This window comes from Garra rufa, chromosome 11, assembly GCF_049309525.1.
Source record: "Garra rufa chromosome 11, GarRuf1.0, whole genome shotgun sequence".
Taxonomy (NCBI): domain Eukaryota; kingdom Metazoa; phylum Chordata; class Actinopteri; order Cypriniformes; family Cyprinidae; genus Garra; species Garra rufa.
In genome coordinates this window covers 19,386,880-19,398,927 of record NC_133371.1, presented here as the reverse complement: position 1 = coordinate 19,398,927, position 12,048 = coordinate 19,386,880, and the positions used below count along the sequence as shown (strand labels likewise).

General features: G+C 41.2%; 1 protein-coding gene across 1 annotated transcript in view; it reads left to right on the top strand.

Annotated features, from left to right (window-relative positions):
• tcf25 (TCF25 ribosome quality control complex subunit) overlaps positions 1 to 12,048 on the top strand; it is a 142,703-nt gene that overhangs the window by 17,711 nt on the left and 112,944 nt on the right. Inside the window, exons 5-6 of the mRNA XM_073850891.1 lie at positions 1,704 to 1,769; positions 5,487 to 5,569. Coding sequence (XP_073706992.1) covers positions 1,704 to 1,769; positions 5,487 to 5,569 — 149 coding nt within the window. The remainder of the gene's footprint in view (positions 1 to 1,703; positions 1,770 to 5,486; positions 5,570 to 12,048) is intronic.

Genomic DNA, 12,048 nt, shown 5'->3' with positions numbered 1-12,048 from the left:
TCGACTATAGAAAGATTCGAAAATTCTGATTCGACTATGAAAATTCATAGTCGGGGACAGCCCTACCTTATTTTGAAGGTTCATAAATAATAATCATGAGCTCTGCTCTGATTGGCTGTTTCACAGAGCGGCTCATTTCAGTAGCTCACACGGCCACAGCAGGAAGGAAACGCATGGAGGAAAATATATATTTAATCACGGAGCTCGAGCCGCTATAAATATGTGGGGCATTGAAACTGAATGTAATGAATATAAATGAATATAAAAATATAACCAATAATAATACGGTAATAATATTAATAATACTAATAATACAAATATTACAGAAAAAGACGATCAGTTATTGGACTGTGTGATGGATAAAAAAAAAAAATTGTAGGCCTATTTTATTTGTTATACTTTTATGTAACATTTATTCGTTCCTTTATTACTTAATTCGAATGCTGTCAGAATCAGAATCAGAAAGAGCTTTATTTCCAAGTGTGTTCACACACACAAGGAATTTGTTTTGGTGTTAGGAGCTTCCAGTACAGAAAGTACAAACATAGCAGACATACATAAAGTTAAGGTAGTAAAACAATAATATTAAAAAAGAATATACAATAAATTATAAATAACAATGGTAATAAAAATACAGAAAAAGATGTCCATAGACAGAACTAGAATGTGCATATGTGCTATATATACAAGAGGTTAAGTGTGTTAAGTGTGGTTCAGGTGGGATATGGCTTGGGGGGAAAAAAACTGTTCTTGTGTCTGGCTGTTTTGGTGCACAGCGCTCTGTAACGTCGGCCGGAGGGCAACAGTTCAAAGACAGAGTGGGCTGGGTGTGAGGGGTCTAAAGTGATTTTCTTAGCCCTTTTCCTGACTCTGGAGGTGTAAAGATCGTGGAGGTTAGGTAGAGGGATACCAATAATCCTCTCAGCAGCCCTGACTGTCCGCTGTAGTCTTCTGGTGTCTGTTTTGGTAGCTGAACCAAACCAAACAGTTATAGAGGAACACAGGACAGACTCAATGACAGCAGAGTAGAACTGTTTTAGCAGCATTCAACATTATGTGCAGACCTAAACACTGTTAACTTTAGTGGATTTGTTGCAGAGAGAAGGGAGCTAAAATTGCCCATAGCTGTGTTTATAATGTTATAACATTTTGCTTTATTCACCAGTATTTTAGACTATTATATTTCTAAATGTAATGATAAAATTCGACATAGGCTAGAATCTGCTAATTTTCCCTCTCAAAACGCAATTTTATATGACTACCGTATTTCTTTAACCATGTAGCAAACATTTTTAAATATCTTGGAAATAAAATACTTTAATTACTTTAAAGCATGGACAGTTTTTTCTTTCTTTTAATACATTTGGCCAGAATCTTATAAAAGATGATGCTGTATTGACTGTGACTAGATGCAAGATACCAGACTAAGACAATAATAATAATAATAATAATAATAATAATAATAATAGGCAAAAAAAAAAAAAAACAGTATTTTTTCTACTCAAACTGGTAACGAAATAATACAGAAAGAATGCTTGAACAGAAACTTTAAAATACTGATTCTGCTCTGAGTGAGCCGATTTTTTTTGTTTATTTATTTTTCATTTTTAAGCTCTGGTTAATAGTGAATATGTGTTTCCTAATCTAAAATGTTGCCCAAATATGTAATATCAAATTATCTCATTTTCTTCTGGGTCTTAAAGGAATCTGAATCCAGAGACGGAGTTGAAGAGGTATTTTGGAGCGCGGGCTGTTCTGGGAGACCAGAGGTAATTTCATAATATTATTCATATTCAATGTATTATTCAGCTTTACTGTTTTACTTTCTGGTTATTTTTTTCTTCAATACATTCCTCAAATACTCAAAACATGGTGAGTTGTATAATTTGTGTAGAGTATGTGACTTTAACAACCAGATGTGTCTCGAACCATGTCCCTGAAGTGCCCTGAAGTTAAGATAATAGATTGCAGTATGTCTCAAATGCATTTTGGATGACAACTTAATAAATTATTAACAAACATTATATAATTTTTAACAGATCATTAGTCATTATATATTCAAATAGCTACAAATTTGAGATAATGTGCTTGTTAATGTTTAATAATGAACTTATTGAGCGTTAAATGATTTACAGAAAATTATTTAATGTAAATTAAAATGCTTACAAATGTTATTAAACTTTCAATTCATATATGATCATGCACTTTTTTGAATGCTTAGAAATCAGATTAAATAGATTTTTATATCATATGATGCTGTATTTTATATTTACAAATGTTAATGTTAATCATTCTAAGCACTCACTATTCATGTTGACATATAGTTCATTCATTCATAACCAGTCTGTAAACGTGACGCATGTGATATGTGGCTTCAGTGGAGACTGGATCTAAAACACACACAGCTCATTTCTCTGTCACTGTAAATTATCGAAAACATGCAATACACGGCAGATGCGCGTTTGCGCAGCAGAGCGTCTCTCTCGCACTGTATGACGTGATGGACAACTAGTTGTCTAGTCCTGTTCCATTCACATAGCGTGCCTTTTCCAAGAATGTGATTGTGAGTCCTGAAAATTAACACGTGAGTTCAGTTACAAAATGCGGTTGTCGCACCGACAAATAACCGTACTGTGTGTGAACGTAACTGTAAGGACTCAAATACAGGACTGACAGCTGTATTCTGCTGCTGTGTGCACTAGATGAGCCCCAGAGACAGATCATCAACAAAGAACTCCTACCCTAAACGGTCACCGGCATAAGGCCATGGGAACCAGATGGGTCCTCCCCAATTTGAAATTGTTGCAATATGGAACTATTGCATTATTATTGACATTTTACTTTATTGTTTTAATACTGTAAGGTTGCTTTGACACAACTTGTATTGTAAAAAGCGTTGTATAAATAATCTTGACTTGACTTGACTTGACTGTGTGAATGTGGCCTTATATTACATCTTGTAAAAAGGGGCGTAATAGATGCCTTTTAAGAGATTGCATTCGTAGGATCTCAGAATCGATCTACAAATCGATTTATCCTCCCGTCCCTATAGTTAACTGTTGGGTTTAGGGTTAGAATAAGTAGTTATAAGATAGTAGTTATAAATGCACTTTTTTTTTTCCAAAAATATTCGCTCACCTGCCTTGACTCGCAAATGAACTTAAAGGAACACTCCACTTTTTTTGGAAATAGGAAGTTTGCTGCCGTAAAATGGCAGAAGCAGGCGGAGTATTATCAGAAATGAGTTCCCAGCTAGTTTAGCATTTGCACATGTGCTGCGTGGTATTACTGCTCCTGCTTCTGCCTTATTACAGCAGCAAACTTCCTTAACTATTACGCCGGAATGGGAGTGTAGTTCCTAATCTTATCAGCCTAAAAACTCGCAGCTTTGCATTTCCACCGGTCTTAGTTCACAATATAACTACAGAAGAGTCAAGTTTTAAATAGGACAAATATCGAAACTCGTTGGTCATTTTTGAACGCGATGCTATTGGTCTAATAGGATTCAATGATCTATGCTAAGCTATGCAAAAAGTGCTATCGCCAGAACAGGAGAACGGCTTCTGGATTTCAAAACGGTAAAACTCAACTTATTAACTCGGGGAGGAGTTGGAGAATGAGCCTATTTCCAAAAAAAGTGGAGTGTTCCTTTAAGTAACATCCCATTCCTAATCCATAGGGTTCAATATGACGTCGGTCCACCCTTTGCAGCTAAAACAGCTTCAACTCTTCTGGGATGGCAAGGTTCACAAGGTTTAGGAATGTTTTTATGGGATTTTTTGACCATCCTTCCAGAAGCTCATTTGTGAGGTCACACACTGATGTTGGAGGAGAAGACCTGGCTCTCAGTTTCCGCTCTAATTCATCCCCAAGGTGTTGAGGTCAGGACTCTGTGCAGGCCAGTCAAGTTCATCCTTACCAGACTCTGTCATCCATGTCTTTATGGGCCTTGCTTTGTGCACTGGTGCACAGTCATGTTGGAAGAGGAAGGGGCCTGTTCCCACAAAGTTGGGAGCATGGAATTGTCCAAAATGTCTTGGTATGCTCAAGCATTCAGAGTTCCTTTCATTGGAACTAAGGGGCCAAGCCCTGCTCCTGAAAAACCACCCCACACCACAATCCCCCATCCACCAAACAAGTACCGTTCTCCTGGCAACCGCCAAACCCAGACTCGTCCATCAGATTGCCAGATGGAGAAGCACGATTCGTCACTCCAGAGAACGCGTCTCCACTGCTCTAGAGTCCAGTGGTGGCGTGCTTTACACCACAGCATCCAGCGCTTTGCATTGCACTTGATGTATGGCTTGGATGCAGCTGCTCGGCCATTGAAACACATTCCGTGAAGCTCTCTGTGCACTGTTCTTGAGCTAATCTGAAGGCCACGTGAAGTTTGGAGGTCTGTAGCGATTGATTCTGCAGAAAGTTGGCGACCTCTTCGCACTATGTGCCTCAGCATCTTCTGACCCCGCTCCGTCAGTTTACGTGGCCTACCACTTCGTGGCTGAGTTGCTGTTGTTCCCAAATGCTTCCACGCTCTTATAATACAGTTGACTGTGGAATATTTAGGAGCAAGGAAATTTCACGACTGGACTTGTTGCACAGGTGGCATCCTATAACAGTTGCACGCTGGAATTCACTGAGCTCCTGAGAGCGACCCATTCTTTCGCAATTGTTTGTAAAAACAGTCTGCATGCCTAGGTGCTTGAATACACCTGTGGCCGTGAAAGTGATTGGAACACCTGATTCTGATTATTTGGATGGGTGAGCGAATACTTTTGGCAATATAATGTAGATATACACTAGTATCATAAGTATACTAATAAGTTAGTAGAACATTATATAATGTTTCCTTTTAAGTTCATTTGTCATGTGTTATACCATGGTCTGTCTAAATATTTTATTCTGATTTGGCTGGCAGGTATGCATTAAAACATTTTAATGCACAAGTAATTCCAAATAAGTTTAATCACCGCTCTGTATTAATGCACTGCATTAATTTATGCGCCCAAACACCAATCACTCGCAAACAAACACACATAGACAGAGAGCGAGAGGTTGAAGATTGCAAATTGCAAATGACCGTGGTATAAGCAGGATGATGCACTGCTAGCTATGCATTATTCCTTATCATATATGAATTTGAAGTTTAATAACATCTGTAAGCATCTTAATTTCCATGTATTAATGATTTGTTAATCATTATTTAATGTTAATTAAGTTCATTAGTAAACATTAACAAGCACATTACCTCAAACATAACTATTTGAATATATAGTACTGATCTGTTAAACATTACATAATGTGTGTTAATGATTTATTATTGAAAGTTAATATGAAGTGTTACCGGTTCTGATTTCGTCACTTAATGATTATGATAATAAGTCCTAAAGATAGTTCTTGAAAAACAAATGCAATGTGTTCTGTGAACAAAGCATAAGAATTGCAATTCTGAATGTTTTCTTGTGTGTGTTTGTGTCCATATTCAGGTCAAAACAGAGACAAAGGCAGTTTCATCGGTGCACTTGGATGACTGTTTCCAAAGACACATGGCCCCGCTTCAGTCGACCAGGTAGAGCAGAGTGTTGACAAATAGTCTGGAAATGTATACTGAATGTATAATGAACAGTGTATATCTAAGTTGCTGTGGCTAGTCACCATTAATTAAGTGTTATGTGAATTAAGTTCACATAAACAGTGGTATTCATTTCCCAGATTATTTTTGAGAAAACATAAGCATTTGGCAAAAGAAGTGTCTCTTTGTTTGTACTGTGTTGCTGGTGTACCACAGTTTACATTTTGTCAGTGGAGAACAAAGAATGTTTATTCGGCAGTAACTGTTCTAAAATGATTACATGTGTATATTTCCCAGCGGGGCCCCCCAGGCACGTTAGGGCCCTAGACGAATTCCTGCATCGCTTGTAGGTTGGGCTGACGCTGGAAGTGGGGATGATTCACAGTAAAACAGAAATGTTCTTTCATATGATAAGTTCACAGGGGTGTTTGTTTCATGCGTGAGCATTTGGATTAATAGTGTCTTTGAGATGATACTGTTATTTAAAGCACTCATGTCGCCACTAATCTTGAAGTAAGTGTGGAATGACCCGGGGCCCAGGATGTGGTTTCAAAGAGTTTCAAAGAGAGTTAATGTGGGCATGGTCGACAGTCTATTGAGTGTTTAAGATGACTACACCAAAGGCTGATATTTCACGGCACTGTTTTGCTCTAAGAATACACAACCCTATGTGGTTATGAAGACTGAAATAACAAACCTGTCTGGGTTTGAGTTAAATTGTCTGCATTTTGTTTTTAATTGTTGATACAGTCTACAGAGATCAAACAGTGCTTGGGCCACAAATTTATATGGTAAGGGCAAAATTATCACAGGGGTGTTGTGCCCCCTTTTATGTGGTACATAAACAAAAAAAATCCCATTCACAATTACACTAAAATGATTACAACTGTTGCAATTAAAGTGATGCAATTAAAAATTTGATTGTGGGAAATGAGATCTGCTCACATGGCATGCAGTGGCCAATTAGAGATGTTTAGATTACTTGCTTGTAGGGGTTGATCGACTTTATATTTTCACATTTACAAAGTCAACCTCAAACTATACTGTCATTCTTACGTGTGGACATAGACTGGAACAAATGTTGTCTCGCAAGACCATGGTGCTACATACTAAATAAACATAAATGTAAAGATTAGGGATGTCCGATCAGGATTTTTGCAGCAGATACCAATGCCGATTCCGATGCTTTGATCTTTACATAACTTTTTTCTAATCTTTTATTTTTTCAGATAAAGTATTAATATAGATGTTGCTTTTGTTATATTTTGTTATATTTTTACAGTAGTTTTGTTATATATATATATATATATATATATAACTATTGTTTTAACAGAGTAATAAATAATCACTCATTATACAGTGAACATTTTAATATGCCTTTAAAATTGTGTTTATGCCTAAGTTTTGCAATTATTTTCAGGGTAACGCGCACGACGAACGTAGTTCCAGGCAGTTAGATTACATGTCCATATCACTTCGCCACATAATTTCAGTTATTTTTTACAGCTTAAAACGGCAAACAGCAAAATAACCAAAGCCACAATGACACTGGCCAACCTAAATACGGTAAAGAATAGAATAAAAAAAGTTTTATCTACAAAATTACATTTTATTATGTACGAAAACAATGTGACATTTCTCACAAGCGAGGAAACGTAAAGGTAACCTGTTCCTGAAGAAAAAAGTTTCACTTTTATTTGAGACGGTGCTGCTGCCAATCAGTTTTGAGAGACGCACATACTGAGAGAGGTAATTGGTGTTGGCAGTTTGTGTACACAACCACCCTACAGTGGTAAAAATCCACCCAGTGGTATTTTTTTAATCTTAAATAGTAATATCACCTTTTAAAAATGAGGTCATTCTCAGCTTCTTGTCGGTGTGACAACACACCGACAGAGGCCGCTCCCATGATAGTTGATTGACATGAGCGCCTTACCTTAGATCCACCTTTACCGAGCTGAAACAGTCCGACTCCTATCGCCATTGTGTCGACTCAGGTGCAGGGAAAGACAAGAGACAAACTCACACGTTGAGATTGGCCAAGTGAGTACCGATCAAGTCATAAAATTATTAGAGATGCACCGATCGATCGGCATCCGATCGCAATCGACCGATAGGGGCGCTATCGGTTTTGATCGGAGTTCTCAAAATAGATCAGAGCAGGCCGATCAGATGACGTTTACAACAACAAACAGCCGCCAGAGCACGCATTCCCACTTCTCAGACTAGGGTCTCCTAATGGGCGTGGCTGTCTCTACCAAAGAGTATAGAAGTACTCTTTGTCTCTACAACGCATTAACACTGAAGATGACGTCGCCGGTGAGGGGATTTCCCCCCCTCTGATCTATGCATCCCTGCCTCTGCTGAATTATTTTTATCCACGGTGGGGATAAAACGTCCCGCGAAGCCGCTCCTACGTCCCGATCTAAATCAAATTATTTGCAATACGCGCTTTAAAGTCGTCTAAATCAAATGATTCGCCATACGCGCTTTGAAGTTGAACGTACTGAATCAAATGATTCGCGATCCGATTGGAGCGCTTCGAAACAGTGAATCTTTTTGCGACGCAGTGGTTTACTGATTCTGAGTTTCCAAAAAGCTCCGTTGATACTTTGCTCACCTTCTCTATAAAATGTATTCGTTGTTTGAAATTAAACCATTGCTATTAATACAATGTTTTTATTAAATTGTGATCACATAATACAGCTTCTGTCATATTAAAAAAAATTCATGACCTGACACTCATTATCTGGTTCTTGCCTAAAAAGACGGGTATAATGCGCGTTGTTAACAGATTACAGTAACAGTTTGGTCAACCTCTCCCTATGGAGAGAGAAAAAAAAAAGTTTCTAAAAGCATCCCCCCTCTGTTTTTTTTCACAAATTGCACCCTGTATATGTATATGTATGTGTATATGCATATGTATGGCATATTTATTTTATTTTTCCACAAAAAGCTTGTTGCTAAACTCTAAATTGTGATTTTAAGAAAGAGCCTCCTGAGAGTTAAATGTTTATTATGGTGCACATGTGTATTTTGCAAATAATCATTTTTTTATTTTAAGATTTAACTCTTTTATTAGATTTAACTTTTTCCACAGAAAAAACTAAGGTTCATAGTTTACAAATTGTGTCAGCTCTAAAAGAGTGAAATGTTGTGTTGTACATAATTACTGCCAAAAGACAGTTTAAGATAGTAAGCAACACTTACTCTATGTAAGCTGAGTCCAAGTTGTCTATGAGAGTCTTGAGAGTGTTCAATATTGAAATTTGCCTCAGCCTGCAATAAAACTGGTCAATTCATGATACTTTCTCATTTCCTACTTTTTATACTAATAATACAATGTCAATGTTTGTACATGAGACAACAATATTGAAGAATTTATGATTTGACGCTGTGATCGGTAATATCGGGATCGGCAGATACTGCTTTTGGTGATCGGTGATCGGTGATCGGCCCCCAAAATCCAGATCGGTGCATCTCTAAAAATTATCGGCCGATGCTGATCGATCGGAGCATCGCAGAGTGCAAGATGATTTGTAGTGCAATGCAAAGATAAATAAGTAGAAGTCTTTGTAGTCTAAGTGTTTATAAAAGTATCTTGTGCAAATACAGAAAAAAAGTATGTTACTACAGGTGGTTTGTATAGCCCACTTACCTGTGTGTAGCACACTCAGGAGGAGGTAGGGTGGTAGATGAGGTTATCAGAGGGGGTCCTGGTGATTGGAGTTGTGATTCTCAATTAATCCAGAATTGTGCAGCTCTATCTGTGTAATGTACAAGTTACTGTTTGTAGCCTATGTTTGTGAGTTACAATGCAGCAGCGCATTAGATTAGGTAATTTAACTTATCTGTACAATAAGCTGTTTAAAATGTGCATTTTCCTGTTCAATTTTTCGAGCATCCAGGCGGCATAAATTAGTCTATTAGTATAAGTCTTGTGGAGAACTTTCGGAGTATGCATTTATTTGTCATTTTACATTTGTTTTGATACCGAGTGTACAGTGAGGGGAAATTTTTTTGATCCCCTGCTGATTTTGTATGTTTGCCCACTGATAAAGAAATTATCAGTATATAATTGTAATGGTCGGTTTATTTTAACAGTGAGAGACAGAATAACAACAAAAAAATCTAGAAAAATGCATTAAAAAAAAAAAGTTATTCAATTTTTTTATATATATATTGTGGCCGGGCGGGGAACAGCAACAACAAGACAAGAGTTGCGTGAGCCCCGGAGGGTGGATTTATTGAAGTGGTGCAACAGAAATGAACAATACGGGTGAGCGGTGAGGTGATGTCGTCGTCGTCTTCGTGGGGTGCGGTGATTTCCTCCTGATAGGTGAGCTTCCCAGTGACGGTGGCCAGTGAAGGGGTTGGTGCAAAAGACGTGCTGTAACCCCGGTGCGTGCAACCCGGAAGTGGGGAGCCAAGCGGTCACGGCGAGTCTGCGGGAAGAATGACACAAAGATCAGGTAAGTCTCACGCTGCATCGGAGATGATTCTCAGTCCTCTGGTTCTGGAAGTCTGCTTATAAAGCCGGTGGGGCCGTGACCGATTGGCTCACGGTGAGTGGTTCCAGCTGGTGCTCGTGTGTTGCCAGGGCGACGCTGATAGATCCTCGGGACGCCTGCCACACCCCCCCCCCCCCCCCCAAGCGACGTCCTGGTCCTGGAGGTGGAAACAGAAAGGGGAGACAGGGGGTGGGTGGGGAGTGACCCCTGACAGACCTGAATAAGCTGCCCAGGACCGATAGAGACCGTCGGCATTGGTGTTGCTGGAACCGGCCCGGTGGCGCACATCGAAGTGGAAGTCCTGGAGCGACAGGAACCATCTCCTGACCCGGGAGTTCGTGTCCTTGGCCTGGGCCATCCATTGTAGAGGAGCATGGTCTGTAAAGAGAGTGAATTTATGGCCTAAGAGGTAATACCTTAGGTCCAGGACTGCCCACTTGATGGCGAGTGCTTCTTTTTCCACGGCAGCGTAGTTCCTCTCGGCCCGGTTCAGCTTGCGGCTGATGTATACTATCGGATGCTCCTCTCCCTCCTGGACTTGGGAGAGCACGGCCCCCAATCCCGTGTCTGAAGCATCCGTTTGGAGCAGGAAGGGGCAACTGAAGTCTGGGGCCCGCAGGACGGGTTCTGTCGTCAGGGCCTGTTTGATACTTTGGTAGGCTTGCTCCGCTTCCTGAGTCCAGCGAACTCGCTCGGGTTGCCCCTTCCTGGTCAGGTCAGGGGGGCCGCTATAGAGGAGAAGCTGGGGATAAAACAACGGTAATAGCCAGCCAACCCCAGGAAGGCTCGTACCTGGGTTTTGTTCTGTGGCTTTGGGGCTTCCAATATCGCCTTCACTTTACTTTCTTGGGGCTTGACGAGACCTCTTCCTATGGTGAAACCCAGGTATTTCGGTTCATTCAGGGCAAGGTGGCATTTGCGGAGGTTGGCTGTCAGTCCAGCCCGACGAAGCTCGGATAGCACCCTCTTCAGCCGTTCGAGGTGGTCCTCCCATACCTCCGAGTGGATCACCACATCATCCAAGTATGCGGCCGCGTAGGCTTGATGGGGCCGGAGTATCACATCCATTAGGCGCTGGAATGTTGCTGGAGCGCCATGCAGGCCGAAGGGAAGGGTCCGGTACTGCCAGTGGCCTGATGAAGTGGAGAAGGCGGTTTTTGGCCTGGCGTCAACGGAGAGTGGAACTTGCCAATACCCTTTTGTGAGGTCGAGGGTCGTGATGTACCGGGCCCTTCCCAGGCGCTCCAGGAGTTCATCCACCCGGGGCATGGGGTAACTATCGAAGTCGGAAACTTTGTTCAGGCGTCGGTAGTCATTGCAGAACCTCAGGGTGCACAGGTTGATGTGGTACAGCTGTAGAGGTTGTCTTCGACCCGGTTGTCGCACTCGGTAGTTTACGGGGCCTACCCTTTCTTCTACAGTGTACGGTCCTTGCCACTGTGCGAGGAACTTGCAGGCGGCATTCGGGACCAAGACCATCACCCTGTCTCCAGGCTGGAACTCCCGCGGCTGGGCCTTCCGATTATAGTGGCGTTGCTGGGCTTGTTGGGATCTCACCAGATGTTCCCGGACTAATGGCATGACTCTGACGATTTTGTTCCTCATGTCTTGTACGTGTTCGACGACGGTACGGAAGATGGCCGGCTGCTGCTCCCAGGCCTCTCGGGCTACGTCGAGAAGCCCATGGGGTTGGCGGCCAAACAGGAGCTCAAAAGGGGTGAACCCGGTGGAGACTTGGGGAACCTCCCGGATGCCGAAGAGAACGTAAGGCAAGAGCAGGTCCCAATCCTTCTTATCTTCAGCCGCCACCCTCCGTAGCATTTGCTTTAGGGTCTGGTTGAACGTCTCGACGAGCCCGTCGGTCTGAGGATGGTAGACGGATGTTTTGATCTGCTTTACCTTCAGCAGCCGGCACAGGTCAGCCATTAGCCGGGACATAAACGGGGTTCCCTGGTCGGTCAGAAT